Source organism: Ursus americanus, chromosome 3 (genome assembly GCF_024610735.1).
Source record: "Ursus americanus isolate L20-20 chromosome 3, mUrsAme1.1.p, whole genome shotgun sequence".
Taxonomy (NCBI): domain Eukaryota; kingdom Metazoa; phylum Chordata; class Mammalia; order Carnivora; family Ursidae; genus Ursus; species Ursus americanus.
The window spans coordinates 41320504-41341132 of NC_142129.1; the positions used below are offsets into that span (position 1 = coordinate 41320504).

Consider the following 20629-nt stretch of genomic DNA (forward strand, 5'->3'; position numbering starts at 1 on the left):
ATGATAAATATTTTTTAATAGTTACTATGTGCCATGTACTGTGCTGTTTTAATTCTATTATGATTCCCATTTTGCAAATAAGAAAATTATGTTAATTAGATGAAAGTAGCTGTCAACAGAGACAAACACTGACTTAACTCAGTTAAGGTTGATTCTTTGCTCACATAAAGTTAAAACCAGGAGTTCCTGGTTAGTGAGTGGTCCTCCCAACAAACTGATTGAGGAACCCAGACTCCTTCCATTTATAGCTCAGCCATCTGCAGATTGTAGCTTCTGAGGTCCATGTGCTTATCTGCATCAAGGCAGCAAAGGAGAGCGAACAGGGGAGATCACGCACCGGAGCTTCTGTAAGGGCCAGGCCTGGAGATGGAAATGTGACCTTCCAGTCCTCAGCCGGGGCTCAGGCACACGGCCACACCTGACTGCAGGGACCTGGGAAATGCAGTCTAGCTACATGTCTAAGAAGAAAAGCAAAGCGGTCTTGACCACGGAATAGAGACCCACAGAAATGGAAGCGTTTTCCTCAGGTCTGCCACGAATTTCTAGTAAAGCTTGCCTTTGACGCTAGCAGGCCACTTCCAGCGCCTTCAAAGCAGTAGTCAGCACTTACTGCTTCCTGTGTGCAGGGCATTTGGGGAAGGGATGTACATACAGTTATAATTTCATTCGCACAACAACCCGTTGAGGTAAGTACGGTTATTTTGTAAATTTTACAGATGAAAGAAAACCGTGGCACGGAGAAGTCGAGTTACATAGGGTGACAAAGCTGAAGGGACCTTAGCTCTGTGGAACCAAGGCCTATGAACCTAGGCCATGTAGCTGCAGAGTCCATGCTGTGAATCATTCACCACATGCTGCCACCTAACGGAACTGCACTTGTGCAAATCAGTCCTGTCACAATGCCCAGTTTTACTTAGCAGTGCACATTCATACTTTATATTTTATCATATGGTATTTAAAACCCACTGCTTTTTATTTATTTATTTTAAACCCACTGCTTTTTAGAAACACAGTATTCCTTCATTTTCTGCCCTCTTTTCTCACATTAACTTTGCTTTCTTATTGTCTTTTATTTCTCCATTTATCCTTATTTTGCCTGTTTTAGTTTTTTTCTATTCTGTATACTAATCAGTTCAATCTTTATTATGTGCCTGTTGTACACCAGGTCCCTGCTTTTGTGGAATTTAATGTGTAGTGGAGGAAGACAAGCAACATTAACAGATACTTATATGTGCCTTGACAAAGGAAGTAGGTAGAAAAGTGCAGAAAAAGTGATTACATCTGTGTGAAGGAGATGGGGTAGTTAAGGACACATTTTTTTAAAAATGACCTTAGAGGAGGAGTTTAACAAAGTCAAAGCGTGTGCATATACAAAGAAGGTAATACATTATGTTCAGAGCTACAGGCAAATCAGGATTCCTGATGCATTGAAAAGGCAAGAAGTAGCAGAAAATGACACAGGTTCAGACTATGGTGACTTCATATGGAAAGAAGCTGGACTCTATCCTGGGCTTTGTTGTTAAGCAAGGGATGGCATAATCAGATCTGGGTTGTAGATATTTTTGTCCTGTTGGCAGTAAAGAGGATGGCTTTTTAAAAGGTAGTCAGAGTTTGGGGGAATTACTTCTTTTGAAAAATGGATTAAGTAATATATGTCGGGGGTCTGTACACTTCCACATTCTCAGACTGATAGAACCATGTGGTTGAATAGTTTATTGTCTGGAAGGGAAGCGTAGTGTAGTGGTTAAAGACACAGACTCGGGAGCTGGCTGGCCCCAGATCCCTGCTCTTCCACTTACTGGCTGTATGATCGTAGGCAAGTTACATTACATCTTTTTGGGAACAACCAAAACAACAGGAACAACAATACGTGTCTCATATGGTAGTGATGGGACTAAATGAGTTATATATAAGATACATACAATAATGCCTAGTATTAAGTCAAACACTGTGTAAATGCCCACTTTTTAAAAATTTATTAAATTTTTTAATAATTTTTTATTATGTTAGTCACCATACAGTATATCCTTAGTTTTTGATGTAGTGTTCTATGATTCATTATTTGCATATGACACCCAGTGCACCATGCAATATGTGCCCTCCTTAATACCTATCAACAGTTCCCCACCCCTCTGAAGCCCTCAGTTTTTTTCCCAGAGTCCATAGTCTCTCATGGTTCATTCCCCCTTCTGTTTACCCCCCCTTCATTCTTCCCTTCCTTCTCCTACCGATCTTCCTGCTATTTCTTATGTTCTATAAATGAGTGAAACCATATGATAATTGTCTTTCTCTGCTTGACTTATTTCACTTAACATAATCTCCTCTGGTCCCGCCCATGTTGCTGCAAATGTTGTGTAATCGTTCTTTCTGATGAAATGCCCACTTTTAAATTTGTGTGCCTTCTGGACCAAGACCTCAGGGGCTCCAGTTGATACTGTGCCTTCTGTGAACCATGCCAGTGAAGGGTATCTCCACCATATTCTCAAGATGTCTTCACCACTGTTGTGGGAGGTGGTTTTGACAGGGACAGTCTGCCATTTGGACTGGTTTTCTGCACTTAGTCTTTGTTTTCTTTATGCTTGAGAGCTGCTACCTTACAGTCTACCCAGTTGGACTCACTTATTCCAGGGGGGAGTAGTGAACAGTTTCCTGAGCTGCTCTTCTTTCCTTGCTTCCAGCCTCTAAAAGACGTTGTGAGGATTGTCCTAGTAATTTTTATGTGGAAAGAGGTACTAACAAATGGACAGGAGGGTACATATGGTACACAACTTTGGACTGTGCTTTTGGACTGTAGCCTTCTGTCTCCTACTTGGTAGTTAAAAAGAAAACTACTTGATAGAAGAGAAGATAAATAACTATGGCAAGAGAGCTCCATGGAAAGTCAGTGGCCTGTGAGTGGAAGAGTAGTCAGAGCATGTGGATAACAATAGCAAACAAACTGAAGCGGTGCCATTGGGAGTGGTCGTTCCGTGTCATTCCCCCACAAAAACGTTATGCAGGGAAGATAAGAAAATGGGGGGCATCTCTCAGTCTCCATATGAAAACAGAGTCCTTTCAGCCATTAGATGATAGGGGAAAGTCAAGAAGAATTATTACTTTGGATTTCATTCTTGTTATATGAGAAGTTGGTGCTAACGTAGAAGAGATGGGGGAAAAAAGGTAGAGTACAAGTAATGGGATTCCGGAGAGACGATGATAGTCTCATCTTGTGGCTCAGAATAACCAAAGGAAGGCATATTAGGAAAAGTCAGATGTACACTTGTATGAATTCGACCACGTCTATGGTAGTCTGTTTTTAGAGGCCACGTTTTAACAAAACATGGGCAATCTGTACCATGTCCAGAGCAAGGCAACCAGAATTATGACACCACAGAACTAATGATCCAAGCTTCTGAATATTTAGCTTAAAAACAGAAAGTTTTCTAAGGGTGAAGGTGGGATTAGTGCAAAGTCATGATTACAGTACTTGGCTAATAGAGAACTTTCATGTGCAATTGGGTTAGACTAATTTTGTGAGTTGCAGAAGTGTAGAAATTATGGGGAGACATTGGTTCAGTTTTAGAAAAGATTGTCTAACATTTACAGCTTATCCATAATTATAACAGGCACTCCTATGGCATATTCCTTTTCAGGAATTAGTGAATAGCCAGTTCATAGATTTACAGACAAGATCCCTGTTTTGGATAGATGGTTAAAGAAGATGGCCCATGAAATCTACCAATGTGTAATGGTCCTAAACAAAAAGACCTATTTGGGTGTGAAGCATGTTGATGCCTTTTGTTTCCTCCACAACATGTCCCCAACTTTGTCCAAAGAGGAGTTTGACTAAAGAAAAACGAAGGACTGATTTTGAAATAAATCTTCCACATTCCAGCTTTGGATTCAAGAATTGTGAAAAAATTAACAAATTCCATTTTTAAGCATCTTAAAAGGAAAAAACACAGCTTTGCATTCTGTTTTAAACATAAATTATGTATTTCTGATTCTAAAATAGCACATTTAAAAAGTGTTAGAAAATTCAGAAAAATCACCATTTGGAAGTAACCTCTGTTAACTTTTTAGGTACGTATTTTTGTAGCCTTCTCCACCCCCCCACCCCACCCATGCATGTATATATACACATAGACGATTTCACAAAATTAATATTTTGTATGTACATAATTATACACATTGAAAGCTTTCCATGCCATTAAATTATCTGCTAACATGTAATCTTTTAATGGCTGTATACATGTGGGAAATGTGGTAATTTACTTATTCCTCTATGTTGGTCATATAGGTTGTTTCTATTTTTGCTGATAAAAATTCACTTCAGTGATCATCTTTGTACAAGCATTTCTTGGTTTCAATTATTCCCTTAAATTAGAATGGAAATTTAAGTCAAAGGGGTTGGCTCTTTTGTAGCACCTTGAGAAATAATGCTAAATTACAGAAATGTACCAATTATTTCATTGTATGTTTCAAGGCATCTTCTTTAACACCCAGTATTAATTTAATATTTATCCATTTTATAGATGAAATATCTTATTATATTTAATGTTTAATTTGTTTGAATATCAGTGAGTTAGAACATAAATATTTATTTAGTTGCCACTTAATTTTGGTTGTATTAATTCCTTGTCTATTTTATTTTTCTAGCGAAGAATTGGTTGATAGTTTATGAATATGTCTGTTAGAAAAGTTTTGTCTGAAAACTTTGCTCAGTGGAACCCCATCTTAATAAAAATGGGTATCCTACTAATCAGTACAAATATTTATATATATAATTTCATTACTTTAAAAATAATCTAGATTATGTTTTCTACGATTTTTGTTGCATTCCGTATTTATATGTCTCTGTGGCTCCCTTCCTCACCTTGTGTGGGTCCTGTTCAAATGCCACCTCTTCAGTGAGGCCCTTCCTGATTGTCCTCCTTGCGATTGCAATGGCTCTCGCCTGTGGCCTCACACCACACCCTGCACTCCCAGTCTCCTTTCCCTGTTCCACTTCCTTCAGTTTCTAAGAGACTATATAATGGATTCATTTGCCTGACATGACATTTTTGTGTCTCTTTTCTAAATGTTCTAAAATGTAAGCCTCACAAGGGCAGAAATTGCTCACTGTTGTTACGTTCACTGTTGTATCCAAAGCCCCCAGAACAGTACATGGTCTATAGCACACATTTGCTAAATCTTTGTTGAATGAATGAATGAATAAATATTACCAGACTTATTACTAAATTAAATGATCCTTGTCCTAATAGTAGTTTTAATATACATTATATTTATTAACTTAAAAATATATAAAGTGAAAATATCATTTTGTTTTGTTTTTACAGTTGATTTTTCACACCTTACAACTGTTAGCATTCACTGTCCTTGCCATTTTAATCATGAGGCTGAAGTTGTTTTTAACACCTCACATGTGTGTTATGGCTTCCTTGATATGCTCTCGACGGGTAGGTATTCACTTTTGTGTCACTACACTATAGTAACTAGAACAGCAGCACTGTAGTTACCATGGCTTTGCTGAGTAATCCAAAATATAAAAACACTTGGTTTAAATGATTTAAAAGGTTATTTCATGATTAACCATGAATAAGAAGAACAATTTCAAGTAGCTTTGAAGATTATTCCTTGATTTTAACTGATGTTGTATGACTCACTTGCGACTTTCCCCTGTGTTGGTATTCTATCCACAGACATAGGTCTTTGGAGTTCAGGTCTGTGCAAGAGTTTCTTGGCCCATCAAAACGATGCTCAAGTGTTCTTCTAATGCTAGAATAGACGCAGGGTGATCGCTCTAGTATTGTTCTGCTTGGATCAGAGAACCCCTTAGAAAAGTGGTCAGTTCTGGGGTTCTCTTACCGTTATATACACAAGAGCCAGACAAAGAAGATAGAATTTTGGGACTTACAGAAACGTCTTACTTAGTTTTGACGATGAGTCTTGTGTTAGACTATCATAATGCTTGTTTTCCTGAGAGGAATATATGTGTTAAAGCTAGTGGGATAAAAAATTATTATTAAAAAAATAATAAAATAAATCTAGTGGGGTTTCCATAATTACTTTAGATGTCCATTAAAACCAGATATAATAGGAGTTAATTCTAGGTTAACATTTTTTTGATTTGCTAATCTTAATCCTTGGTAGTAAATCAGTTACTAGAAGGATGAGGTGTGTTTCTTCCTTTATTCTTTTGAGGAGAAAGAAAGTTCCATTTTTAGTAGGCCCTATAATTCTAAAATATGTCTATTTTTAAACAATAGGTGACCATAGTTCTGTATATTATTTAGTGCATTGACAGTATCAAATGATAATCCACCTTGGTTTAAGTAGCAAGGTGAGAGTTTATTATTGGCCCTATAGCACTCTTCATATAAGAATTAAAAATAAATGGTTTCTTTCATTTCAGCTCTTTGGCTGGCTTTTTTGCAGAGTTCGCTTTGAGAATGTTATCTTTGGCATTTTAACAGTGATGTCAATACAAGGTTGTGCAAACCTCCATAATCAGTGGAACATAATAGGAGAATTTAATAATTTGCCCCAGGAAGAACTGATACAATGGATCAAATATAATACCAGACCAGGTATGTGGCCCTTTCGTTCTATGTATAGCTGGTTATATACAGACATGTAGAAACAGACACACACAGAGTCGTTTATTCACTCACAGATTTTGAGCATGCTACTTGCAGTGTCCACCAGGTCGAAACTTTTCAAAAAGCAATTTTGTGCCCTCTTTAGATGCCGCTTAGATAACTCAAGATTTTTAATTAGCATGAAGAATTAATGATTGTTCATAGTTATGTACTATAACACTGAGATCATTATTGTGTTTTAACCCTAACAATGACAAAAATAAAAATTTCAATAATATTTCATAGCTTGTGAACAGACCACTGGAGAAGATACTTTTGACCATGGGGAGGTCAACACTGCTTCTATCACTTCAGTCAGTGCTCACTGTCTCATCCAACTCTGTAAAACCATTTGCACACAGAAGGGTTAAGACCTCAGATACTCTGTTTTCTTCACTAAATCATTTCAAAGAGATGAGTATAAATCCTACTTGTAAATACTCTAAAATATCATTTTTAGCTTACCTTTTTTCCTTCCTATCTTTTTCTAAAACCACCTCAAGCAGAGATATTGATTTCATTTTTAAAAAATCTTTCCAGAGAATGAGTATATTCCACACTATTTTCTTTAAGTAATCCATAATCTTGTCTAAGATTGTTTTTGAAATTTAGTAATTTTCTGTGACACAAGTTCTTCATTGTGGCTTATTTAAATTGATCCTGTGACTCCTTCGGGCGATTTTCTCGTTTATTTGATAGTCACCATTTTATTAATTAGCCATTGTTAAGGTAAAGTTTCATAAGCTTCAACTCAGGCATCAGGTTTTCAGAGGTGACAGTACCTCATCACTTGCAGCTGCCAGACCGGTTTAATCAGAATTTTAAAATTAATCCTCTAGTGAATTTTTCCTTATAGGAATATAAGGTGTAGGTACTCCTTTTACTCTCCCTTACCCCTTGCCAGTTAGTTATTTTCCCCAAACTTTATGAGATACCAACTTTTAAAATATTTTCTTGGGTCTGTCTTTGTTCTAGAGTGTTTGTCTTGGGTTCCTGACAGAGAGGGCCTGCATTTGGCAGCTTATCCTAAGACGACTCCCATGAACTCCTACCTCAGTTTTAGCCACCTCTTCTTTGATTTTCATATAAATCTTTTTCATCCTTTTATTATGAGTTTTCTCATGGTTACCACATGTTTATTAAAAGCAGCATGATGGAGGCGGCTGGGTGGCTCGGTTGGTTAAGCATTTGCCTTTGGCTCAGGTCATGATCCCAGGGTCCTGGAATCAAGCCCCACATCAGGCTCCCTGCTCAGTGGGGAGGCCGCTCCCCTTGCTTGTGCTCTCTCACTCATTCTCTCAAATAAAGAAAATCTTTTTTAAAAAAGTATATAAAAATAGACACATAGATCAATGGAACAGAACAGAAAACCCAGAAATGGACCCACAGCTATATGGTCAACTAATCTTCGACAAAGCAGGAAAGAATATTCAATGGAAAAAAGACAGTCTCTTCAAAAAATGGTATATGGAAAACTGGACAGCAACATGCAAAAGAATGAAATCCAGCCCATGGTCTACTTACCAAGTCATGTATTAGTGAGACTTTTGTCAAGTCAGAAGGGATACTTTTTTCTAATTCATATAGTAGAGTGTATGTGGAGACTTCAGTGAACATAAAGGAAAGTATCCCAGCCTTTCCCCATCTTGTTCATATTTACCTCCCCATCAAAAGTGAAGACTGTGCAGAGTATTTCTCCTCCTTTCTCTGCCATAGATGATTTGTCTTCAGAGATTCCAGCTCTTGCTGGACAGACCCACCTGCTTTCTTCCCGATAACTGTGGCCCTGGGCTTCGGGTCCCTCTAGCCTACATTTTCTCAGCCTTGGCACTATTGACATTAGGGGTTGGCCTGTGCATTGAAGAATATTTAGCAGCATTCCTTCCCTCTCCCCACAGGTTGCCAGTAGCACCTCTCTCCCCCACAGTGTGCCAATCAAACATGTCTCCCGAAATTGACCATATCTATCCCTAGGAAATAAAATCATGTCTGGTTGAGAACCACTGCTCTAGCCTAAGAGCTTTCCATCATTAATTTTTGAATCTTGTGATAATAAATATACATTTCTACATTGATTGACATATTTTTGAATTTAAGTCATGTAGAGATTTTCATTTAAAGTTACATTTAGAATACTTAGTTATATTTGCAAGTAAACATTCAGTTATCTGCAGTAGCTCTGAATGACACGCCTTGTTCTTATTAGTGATTTTATTATGCTGATTAAAAATGATAATAACCTTCAAAACTATATAATAATTTATTATACAGAAGCGCCAGGAGGTAAGTAAATATTTTTGTCTTCCAAGAAACTACAGTTCACAGTTTCGCCTTAAAAGATGTAGTGTGAGACTTGTCCTTTGTAACAGTCTCTCAGTTCTTGGCATTTTAAATTATCAGAACAAGATATAAAGTTTTATAATTCTTTCTGGTCCTGTGTGTTTTTGTAGTATTGTCTTTTACATTGTGCTTGAACGTGGCAAGAAGTTGTAGTGAAGTGGCTGAGGGAGGGCTCTGGTGCCACCTAGGCGTGTAGTCTTGGGCAAGTCGCTTACCTTTGTTGGCTCTCAGTTTCCTTATTTACAAATTAGAATAACACAGAACCCACTTCATGACGTTGTGCAAATTGAATTGTTTAATCCTAGTAAACTTATTTAACACAGTTCCTGGCACAGCGATAACAAAGTCGGCTGTTATCATAGTAGACAATATTGAGCAAAGAAAAAAGAATAATGCCGGTGGTTATCATTTAAATGTGTTTCATCTTTCTTAATTTGAGTTCAGATATTACAGCTAAGTAATGATCTTTGGTTTTGTTTAAACTGTCATTAAGGAATAAATCCTTGTTTTTCAGATGCTGTTTTTGCAGGTGCCATGCCTACGATGGCCAGTGTCAAGCTGTCTACCCTTCACCCCATTGTGAATCACCCACATTACGAGGATGCAGACTTGAGGTTGGCAACTGAAAGTTTCAACCAGACATGCTTACAACTCATATTTGACTCTTAGGAATAGGGAAAATTTTACATATGCACACACACACACACTCATCTTCATATTCATGCTGGAAGTTTAAAAATGTATAATAACCTTCCAGAAATTATAATATGTACCTGTTGACTCTAAAGGAAGCTTAATAAACCTCTGAAAAATGAAAAAAAAATTTTTTTCAAAGTGAAAATGTCATGTATTCATGACTAACCTGTGTGTGTCTGTTTGTTCCATAGAACTGCTAAGAACCAGTACTAGGAGGTGGGCTGGATCTGGCCTATGGCCAGAGTTTGCCAGCCCCTGCTCTGAACCCCACAAGCCCCTCTGCCTGATTTAAGAAACCATCCTCCATCTTACCGGTGGCCTATAACCTTTTCTTTTTCTTTTATTTTTTTTAATTTTAATGTTTTTTTATTATGTTAGTCACCATACAGTACATCCCTGGTTTCCGATGTAAAGTTCGATGATTCATTAGTTGCGTATAACACCCAGTGCACCATGCAATACGTGCCTTCCTTACTACCCATCACCAGTCTATCCCATTCCCCCACCTCCCTCCCCTCTGAGGCCCTCAGTTTGTTTCTCATAGTCCATAGTCTCTCATGCTTCATTCCCCCTTCTGATTACCCCCCTTTCTTTATCCCTTTCTTCCCCTACCGATCTTCCTAGTTCTTATGTTCCATAGATGAGAGAAATCATATGATGATTGTCTTTCTCTGCTTGACTTATTTCACTTAGCATTATCTCCTCCAGTGCCATCCATGTTGCAGCAAATGGCCTATAGCCTTTTCTAACAGATAAAAAAAGTGTATGAAATTTGCTATATTACATGCTTTTATGAAAATTTAGGGTGTTTTTTTGCTAGCTAGGTATGAGAACTCTGGTTTTCATTAAGGTGTGAGAGTTTTGTTTTCCTTAAATAACTAACTTCAAAAATTATTTTGATCATTTTAGTAATTGTCAGGGTAACCTTTTCCTGTTAATGCATCTTTGACCTATTATTAGAGGCAAAATTTTAAATCATTTAAAGTTTTATGTCTGGTTGTGGACACTGCACATCCTATATGCTTGAAATTTTGAGAAATGTCCAATGCTGGTCGGAGGATGGGTAACGGGGTGACGGGCATTAAGGAGGGCACATGATGTACTGAGCGCTGAGTGTTTTATGCAATGGATGAATAACCGAAATCTACATCTGAAACTGATGATACACTATATGTTAACTAACTGAATTTTAAGTAAAATAAGTTTAAAGAAATATACAGTTCATAAATGGTAATTATTCAGGATTTCATAAAAACTCCTCTATTTAGGGCCAGATTGTCTGTTGTACCATATTTTGGTGACTCATCCTGTTTGTCAAGCTTCCTGACTGCTACACGAGAAGCCCTCTGTCTGAATGTATGATTTACTACATTTCAACTTCAATTCGTATGCTTTTCGGATAATTTCAGTAGGTGAAATTATCTATCCAAAATCTGTTCTCACTCTGTTCCCCTCTCTCTGAATATGTTCCATGAGCAGATTAATTATTTTATGCATATGCAAAGCAAATTTATATCCTGAACTATTATCCTGCTACCCAGGTCTAGAGTCTAAACCAGTTTATGTCTGTCTTTTCCGGTAAACGCTAACACGCAGTACCTACAAAATTCAGACCACTGTAAGTTTTAGCACATGCAAAATGTAAGTAGGAATGTGGACGCTGTTATCCAAAAATAATCTATGCCATCCCCAAAACAATTCATGCTGCTTGAGGTCATATATATGGGTGCTCCAGCCAGTGACTGTTGGGATTTTAGCTTGCTAGCAAAATTTCTTTAGTCCATTCTATTATAACTTATTAAAAATTTTTTTAACTTGTGTTTTGCATGTAAAGGGCCCGGACAAAAATAGTTTATTCCACATACAGTCGAAAATCTGCAAAAGAAGTGAGAGATAAATTGTTGGAGTTACATGTGAATTATTACGTTTTAGAAGAGGCATGGTGCGTCGTGAGAACTAAGTGAGTATGAGCCCTGTGCTATATGATATGGGATATCTTTACGCAACAATCATTTTACTTTATTACAGTGGTTGTGATTCTTTAGGAATTTTTATTCTAAATAAATTCCATTAAAATATTATCGTGGTATTTTATTTAAAATTATTTCATGTAGGAAAGTAAGTATCATTTAAGTAGAATCTAATTTCAAGAAATTATAGTGTGTATTAACTTCCAGATTTTTTCATTTTAATTTAACATCTTAAATGTTGCTTTCCTTCATAATTTTTCAAATTTTTATGAGAATTTTTATTAGATGTATGAAATACAGGTTTGAATTTACAGCAGTGTGAGACATTAGCATTATTTTACTGTAACTGGAAAATACTGAATTAATACGACGAGAAAAGTTTTAGATAAGAAGACATAGTAAAACTAATTCCTAAGTATAATTTTGAATTTCTGAATTTTGAATTTCTAAAAATCACAGAATTCTAAAATGGTTAATGGATATCTTGAGGCCCTTTTTAAGACTCCTTGACTTAAGAGGTTCTTAGTAGTATTAAGTGTAACATTAAGAATTTTCATTTCTCACATGGATAATTAAGAGTTAGACCATAGAACATTTTGGGAAAGTGAGGTACATAAGTTTTAGTGGCTTATTTTAATATCTAATTTTAATACCTAATATATCTAGGAAGAAATGGGATCTTGTAAAAGAAGAAACAGGAACATCATAATGTTGATGTCTGTGCACATCACATTAATTTAAAATTTAATAAGACAAAGTAGACTTCAACACAAGGCATATTACCACAAATAAAGATGGACATTTTATAATGACAAAAGGATTAATTCATTAAAATATATAACAGTTCTAAAATGTGTATCTCTAAACAGAGCTTCAAAGTGCACAAAGTAAAAATGTGGAGAATATAAAGAAAAAATAAGCAAATTTTCAATGTTAGTTGAAAATTTTAACTTTCCTTTCACTACTGAGAAAATTAGGCTAAAAGAGTTTAAGGATTAAAAGATAGAAACATCAAACAGTATCAAGTAACCTGACCTAATTACTCTTACAGAACAGTACCGGAAAATACATTGTGCAGAGTACACAATCTTTTAAAGGACACATGGAATTTTCACCAAGGGAAAGCACGCTGGACCATAAAAATGGCTTCAGTATGTTTAAAAGATTTGAAATCATACAGAATTAAATTAAAAATTAAATATTATAAATCTACTAAATATAGATATCTGGTAAATCCATCCGTATTTGGAAATTAGGCAGTAAACTTATAGATAACTTATGGGTCAAAGAAAAAAACCAAAAAGGAAATTAAAAAATGATTTTTTTTTACTTGAATGCAAAAAGAGGTGTTTCCAACAATGTTGCTGATCTAAAAACTGATGAATCACAGAAACATGCTGAATGAGAGAAGCGAAACACACAAGAGTACATTCTATGTGATTCAGTTCTGTGAAGTTCAAAATATGCAAGACTGATGGGAACAGAAATCAGAATAGTGATTGGCTATGGTGGAGCAGGGGTAGAGGTGGTGGTGGAAAGATCACCTGGAAAGAGATTCAAGAACTTTTTTCTTTTTCTTAGAATAATGACAGTGTTCATTATCTTGACTGACATGTTTTTTATATAAGTGTATGCATTTATCAAAACTCATGGAACTGTACACTAAGATCTGTGTGTGTTTACTTCTGTAATTGTACCCTAATAAAGTAAATATTTATGCAGAGAAGACGTCTTCTAAAATATTAGGAGTTAGAAAAATATTGTACAGCTATCACTGATAGCCTTCAGAGACATCAGGAATAAGTTCTAAAGAAGGAATAGCAAATTTTCTCTCATGACAATTCTTTTTGTAAAATTGGCCACTTCTGTTTTTCTTCACAACTCTATTCTATTAAGTATTACATACTCCTTACCTAAAGGCCCAAGCTTATGTGACATTAAGAGAAAATAATGAAAAGTGCTAATTGGATTTTATAGCTTGGAAAAACTGAATTTAGGAGTTATTGGTCTGTTGCAGGCCCATACAAATTGAACATAGGACCCATAAGAAACAGTTTTGGAGGGAGTTCAGTTACTATTGGCAAGAAGGGGTTGATTTGTTGCTCCCAGAGATTACAGTTACAAGAACTGGGTGAAAACGCAGGCACTCTTCACTTTGCATGGTACTATATTAGCTGAAACTTGAGCATGTCAAAAGGATGTTTTGCTTTGCATGGTTCCATGGAGCTCAGTGTCATGTTAATTGAGACTCATGTGAATTAGAACCGTGTCTTAAGAGTTACCATGGCACTACTTAAAGCAAGGACATAGTCCCAATATGCATATACTTCAATTAACAGGATGCATCCAAAGTTAGGTTTAATGGTATTAAAAACAACTGCATGAAGTCTCTGGGAAATCACACAAAAGCAGGGAGAAACTTGAGAAACATTTGCTCTTGAAACTCCTCTGAATTTGTGACCTTCTTGCCTGAGAGCACTTCCTAAACCATCCCCTCCCTGCTTTTAATATAGCAGAAAATCACAGCATTCTGGTTTTAGGGGACAAATGGTGACAGATGAGCTGTGAGTAGCAAAGCAGCTGGATATTTGAAGGGGATGTTTTAGAAGCAAGAGCACTATAGAAAAACCAAAATCTAAAATCTGAATATAAATTCTGCCTAAAACCTATTCTATACAAGCCTGTGGGAAAGCCCTGGGAACTTGGGAAAAGGGCAGGTGAAAACTAGAACAAGATGTCTATCCTTTTTATTTATTTTTATTTTTTTAAAGATTTTATTTATTTTAGAGAGAGCATGAGCAAGGGTAGGGGCAGAGGGGGAACGAGAGAGGAGAGGGAGAGAATCTCAAGCAGACTCTGCCCTGAACGCAGAGCCCGACATGGGGTTTGAACTCATGACCCTGCGATCATGACCTGAGCTTAAACCAAGAGTTGGGTGCTTAAACAACTAAGCCACTCAAGGTGTCTATCCTTGAAAGAGAACTCCTGGTGAGATTTGCAAATTCCCTGTGCCTTTGACCATGTACATTTCCCAACCTGCACACACCCTAGGAAGCAGAAAGCAGAATCATCACTGGTTCAAGGTGTCAGGTCAGAAATAAGGGATAACAAAGCAACTATAAATTCTGGGGAAACCCCCAAAGCAAGGGAAATATGGAAAAGATGGGTTTCCAAATATAACTCTGCCCAAATCCTTGGCTGATAAAAACACAAAACCCCAGGGCTAAAAGAAAGAAGTAGCTGGAATCTCAAAAAACTGAGCAGAGATAGCAGCTGCACAATACAGGAGATCCAGACAAGTTAATTATCTACCAGAACAGAAACAATGAAATAAGTCATCAGAAGAACAAAACAGATTTCAGACCACTGCTGCCAGGTATTTTCTCCAGTGTTCAGTTTCCAACCCAAAATTACCAGACCTGTAAAAAAAATGGGACAGTCTGACCAATACTCCGAAAAAAAGTTAGAGAAACTGATTCAAATAGGTTGAGATGTTGGATTGAGAAATGAAAGACTGCAAAGCTGCTGTTATGATTATACTCAAGGAATTACGGAAAATACATTCAAAGAATTAAAGGAAGACATGATATCAACAAAGGACAAGATATGATTCTCAACAGTGACGTAAAAGCACCCTCCCTGGAAAAATGGAAATTTTAGAACTGAAAAGTACAATCAATGAATGAAAATTCTTTAAAAGTTCTAAAGAGATTTGATAGGACAACAGAAAAAAAATCAATGACTTGAAGGTAAATCAAGAAAAAGTAGCCAATCGAAAGAATAGGGATCAAAAAGATTGAAGAAGAATAAAAAGCCACAGAGACCTGAGTGTTATTAAATAGTTCAACCCATGTATAATAGAGTACCAGAAGAATGAAAGAAAAGAAAAATGGCAGAAAAAAAATACCTGAAGAAATGTTGGCCAAAAGTTTCTTGTTCACTTAAAGCCATTCACTGAAATATCCAATTAATCTTAACAAATGCAGTGAGGATAAACCCAAGGAAATCCACACCACAGTACATCATAGTCAAACTGGTGAGAAACAAGGAGAAAAGAGAAGACCTTGAAAGAAGCAAGAGAAGAATGATGTGATAAACATCTGGCTTCTTTTCATAAATAATAGAAGTCAACTGACATTCAGATGATAATTCAAAATTCAGATATACAGGATATATTAAAATGCACTGGAAGTGGTAAAAATGTGGATAAATATTAATCACTATATATTTTTTTATTATCTGAAAATCTTTTAAAACCCTATGACTAGTTAAAGCAAAGATAGTACCATTATATTTTTGCGTTTATAATGTAAGTCATATATATATGTCAGCAATAGCACAAGCAAGGGGAGTAAATGAAAATATATGATTTTCTGGAAATAATCCAAGTTTAATGTTAAATAAATTGTGATACATTGAAGATGCCTGTTTTAATATCTAGAGCAACCAAAAAAAAAAAGGCAAAAAAAAAAAAAAAGAATGCATAAGCCAGTAAGTAAAATTGATGACATAGTAAAACTTTTTGCTTGACATAAGTCAAGAAAGAGAAACAGACTATCAAAAAAGAGATGAAACAAATAGAAAAAAAAAAAAGGCTAAATCAAATAATATCAGTAATCACAAATGTGAATGGGGACAAAACACTCCAATCAAAAGGTAAAGATTGGTAGACAGAATACAAAAGCAAAATCTATGTGTCGCCTGTAAGACATACATTTTAAATACATATATAAGTTGAAGGAAAGGGATGATACTGTTATCATGTGAGTAACATATGAAAACTGTAGTGAATATAAATATCTGGAATATTCTAGATAAGGCAAAACTGTATTGCAGAAAGAAGATCAGTATTTGCCTGGGCTAAGCTTGAGCGAGGGGACTGACTGCAAATGGGTTCAAGGGAACTTGTTTCAGTGTCGGGAATTTTCTGTATTATGGTTATGATGGTGTTCACACACCTATACACAGTTGCCCATATTTATCAAACGTTACTAATAAATGGGTGCATTTTATTGTACATAAATGACTCCTCAATATAGCTGTTAAAAAGTAATAGCCAATTTTGCCTGTCTTCTCCCCTTAACTGCCTCTCATGCAAGGTTATTCTCTAGTGAGAACTAGTATCCCAGTCAGTCCAATCATAGAGCCACCCAAAGTAGGAAAGGTAGAGGAGAACAATCTGGCAAACCAGAGCTTTCCTTCCTTGCTTTGGACTATATGTTTTCATGCTAATCTAAGTTCGGTGAAGCCCAAAAATATGAAATTGATCAGGAATTAGATTAGCTTTCCTTTAATTTGTCTCCTACTATTCATGGGCCTTACGTTTGGATGGTGATACCCCCTAGAAAATGTATTTATTTATATTTCATTTTGAAAATAAATTTTTAAATATGTATTTCTGAATGTATATTGAACCTTTACTGTTAAGTTTAATAATATGTTGGTTATTTGGGTAAGTGGAAAATGAAAATGCAACATACTTAACTTCATTTTTATCCTTCAATATTAAACTTAACATTTTTTGAAATGATACTTAAAATCTTAATTAAATTAATTAGTCTCAGGGCACCTGGGTGGCTCAATCAAGCATCTCCCTTCAGCTCAGTTCATGATCCCAGGGTCCTGGGATTGAGCCCCACATCAGGCTCCTTGCTCATCAAGGAGTCTGCTTCTCCCTCTCCTCCCCACTCATGCTCTCTCTTGCTGTCTATGTCTCTCTCTCTCTCAAATAAATAAATCTTTAAAAAAAATAGTCTCTAAAAATCTAGAGCTACTTTATAATGTATATATTTTCCCTGTGTATATGAATGCATTTTTAATATGGATATATATGTGTCTTTTTTTTTTTTTTTTTTTTTTTTTTTTTTTTTAGGCCTGGTTGCAGTATGCTGGAAATTTGGGATGTGGAAGACCCTTCTAATACAGCTAATCCTCCCTTATGTAGCGTCTTGCTCAAGGACGGGAGGCCTTACTTCACCACAGTATTTCAGAATAGTATGTACAGAGTGTTAAAGGTTAACTGAGAACAAGACAGCCCATCACAAGTGTGGGGTTGCAAACAAGTGTGTAGAAAACAGTCACTTTGCCTTATTTACATGAATAAAAATCACAAGCTTTAATAAGGGACCCTTAAAAAGAAGGTCAAAATGATTTCGAGTTATTCCGATTATTTAAAGGTAAATTATTTCATTGTTTTCCATTGAATGTGACCCTTATTAAGCTTGTTATTTAAATGATTAAATCATTTTATTCTGCATAAATGAATGTCCATCTTAAAATTCTAAAGAAAAAATATCTGTAAAAGAACAATGAAATTCAATAAACAAAAGGTATATATAAGTCCTTTTGTATCCAACTAGGTGCTTCAGATTTTTTCGAGTACCAGCGTGTACGAGCTCAAACTCTTTAGACCACTTAGAATAGAGTAATGCAGTTTCTGAAATGACACTTCCTTAAAATCCTGATACTAATCACAACTTCTTTACCTCTGTGAGGAAATTTGTGTGTAACCATGTGTCTTTTGAGGTTGTTTTTGCTTTTATTAGCCCTTGGGAAAGATCTTTAATAGCTTTTAATATTTTTTTTTTTTATCATTTCAAGTTAAATGTTTTTTAAAAACAACTTATTTTGTAATGTTTTGAATCTCTTGAAATGTATTTACCCAACCAGATAATATCTGTATTTTCTATTGATTAGTTCCTAACCAAAGTTCAACAGGTTATTAATCTGTCTTTATAATCCAGTGGATTTTCTTTTAACATTCAGGTCAAATAAAATTTGCTATGGTACATGACCGAATTTGGGGGTTAAAACATAATCAGAAAAGAAAATCCAGCTAAATTTATCATAAGAGATTTTAAGATCCTAGATCCTGAATGAAGCAAAGGCATTTTTCATCTTGACAGCCCTGTAGCTCACTGGACATCTTTCTTTCTGATTACCATCTTTCTGATCACCATCTTTTATAATAACATATTTTTAAATCCTCATTTATTTTTGGTTTTGGATGAGGAAACTGATGTTTTATAAATCTCCTCCAATATAAAACCTATGCAACAACAATGCTTTGAAGGTGGGAAATAGTTACCTTGAAGATGTTACCAGATGCAAAGATAAATGCTCTTTCTCTGCTTGAGAGATAGTGAGTATGCCACATCTGTAGTATTTTAATATCTATCTACTTTAAATTAATCATCTTGGAGGTTTTGTAATTCCCTTATGTTCTTGGCCCTCTACATTTGGGATAACAAAATAATTCTATAGGTTAGTTCATGTATAGTAGGTAGGAGATTATATTCAAGAAAACCAATAAAATTATTTTTTAACTTGTATAATTATAAAATATTTTAATACAGGATACAAAACATCTAAGAAAGCATGCCCCATTTTATCAGTATTTTCAAATAATTTGTTTGGGCCTAGGTATGGGGCAAAGAAGGAAAGGAGACTTAACATCTAACATTATAAAAATTAAAATACATTTTGAATGATATTTTCGTAGGAAATATTTTAAAGAAGTTGGTAGAATTTTTTTTTAAAAGAAGAGCTGTATTAGCTAATAAAACATTTTATAAGTGTGCTTATGTGGATTTATATATAGGAAAGCCAATAAAATTATTTTCAACTTTAATAGTTGTAAAATATTGTAACACAGGATGCAAAGCAGCTAAGAAAGCGTGCACGTTTTACTTATTTTAGCATTTTCACCTAATTTGTTTTGGTGTGTGGGGCAAAGGAGGAAAAAAGATGTAAAACCTAGCATTCATAAAATTAAAGTGACACATTTTCGATGGAGTTGTCATAAAAAATATTTTTTGAAGAAGTTGGTAGAATTCAACAACAAAAGGAAGAATAGTATTAACTAGTTAAATGTTCCATACAGATATAATGTATTAATATGGCTTGTGTTACTTTCCTGTACTGTGTATATTTGAAAATTAAAAAAACCCTTGAAGATCTTCTCTGTGTTTTCTATCTTTTCTCATCCTTTACCAAGCATTGAAGTAATTCTGATATGAAGGTAGGAAATCACAAGCCCCTGAATTAATTAATTAATTAATTAATTTAAGATTTTATTTATTTGTCAGAGAGAGAGAGAGCACAAGCAGGGGAGCAGCAGGCAGAGGGAGAGGGAGAAGCCGGCTCCCTGCTGAGCAAGGAGCCCGATGTGGGACTTGATCCCAGGACCCTGGGGTCATGACCTGAGCCAAAGGCAGACACTTAACCAACTGAGCCACCCAGGCATCCCAAGGCCCCTGAATTTATTAACCGTGTTTACATTGACAATGATCTTTCTTAGCCATTTAAAAACAGTTCTGCGTCATCTCACGCAGAAGGCAGTGTACCGTGATGGAAATAGTGTGGGCTTTGTAACCAGATGGGTCTAATTTTCAATCCTGGCACTTCTATTTACTGGGTGTATTACCTACCATCCATTCAAAGATATTATTGAGTACTTACTGTATGCCAGGCATTGTGCTAATTAAGCTTGGTCATGTTACATGAGTGTGAGCTGGTTTCTTCACCTGGAAATTAGAACTCACACTACCTACTGGCAGTGTCACGCTGAGGATTAGTAGGATAGCGTGTTAAAGCGTTTGGCACATGTAGATGTCCACTCAACAGACGTTAATTCCATATGCTCGTTCTCCCTGCCTGCTAAATAACCAGTTTAGTGATACCAAGTGACATGGTCGGTTATTTCATCTCAGAACTTCCAACAGTTCTACCTTTATTCTGTGTCAATAAATAGGAATACTGGGCTACAGCTTGCTTTTGTACAAATAATGCTATTGGTTTCTTCCCTGCATATATATTATTATTTTTTTGAATTGTGAAGACTGTGCGTGAACACTGTGGGTTGAGTGATGATGGGCAGATTTTCCTCAGTTCAGTTTAGTGTTTTCCTTAGTTTCCTAATATCCCATTTATGCACATCTGTTTGAAACTGGCGAGAAGTGAGTTGCTCACAAGCTACAACAATCCCCCCATCTTCTGCTTGAC

The 20629-nt window shown here is 35.8% G+C and overlaps 1 protein-coding gene across 1 annotated transcript in view; it reads left to right on the forward strand.

The window, feature by feature from the left end:
* DPY19L2 (dpy-19 like 2) overlaps positions 1 to 19585 on the forward strand; it is an 83254-nt gene extending 63669 nt beyond the window's left edge. Inside the window, exons 18-22 of the mRNA XM_045792876.2 lie at positions 5319 to 5438; positions 6395 to 6569; positions 9475 to 9574; positions 11491 to 11616; positions 17499 to 19585. Of these exons, the coding sequence (XP_045648832.1) occupies positions 5319 to 5438; positions 6395 to 6569; positions 9475 to 9574; positions 11491 to 11616; positions 17499 to 17649 (672 nt within the window). The 3' untranslated portion in view covers positions 17650 to 19585. The remainder of the gene's footprint in view (positions 1 to 5318; positions 5439 to 6394; positions 6570 to 9474; positions 9575 to 11490; positions 11617 to 17498) is intronic.
* The last annotated feature ends 1044 nt before the right edge of the window (positions 19586 to 20629 follow it).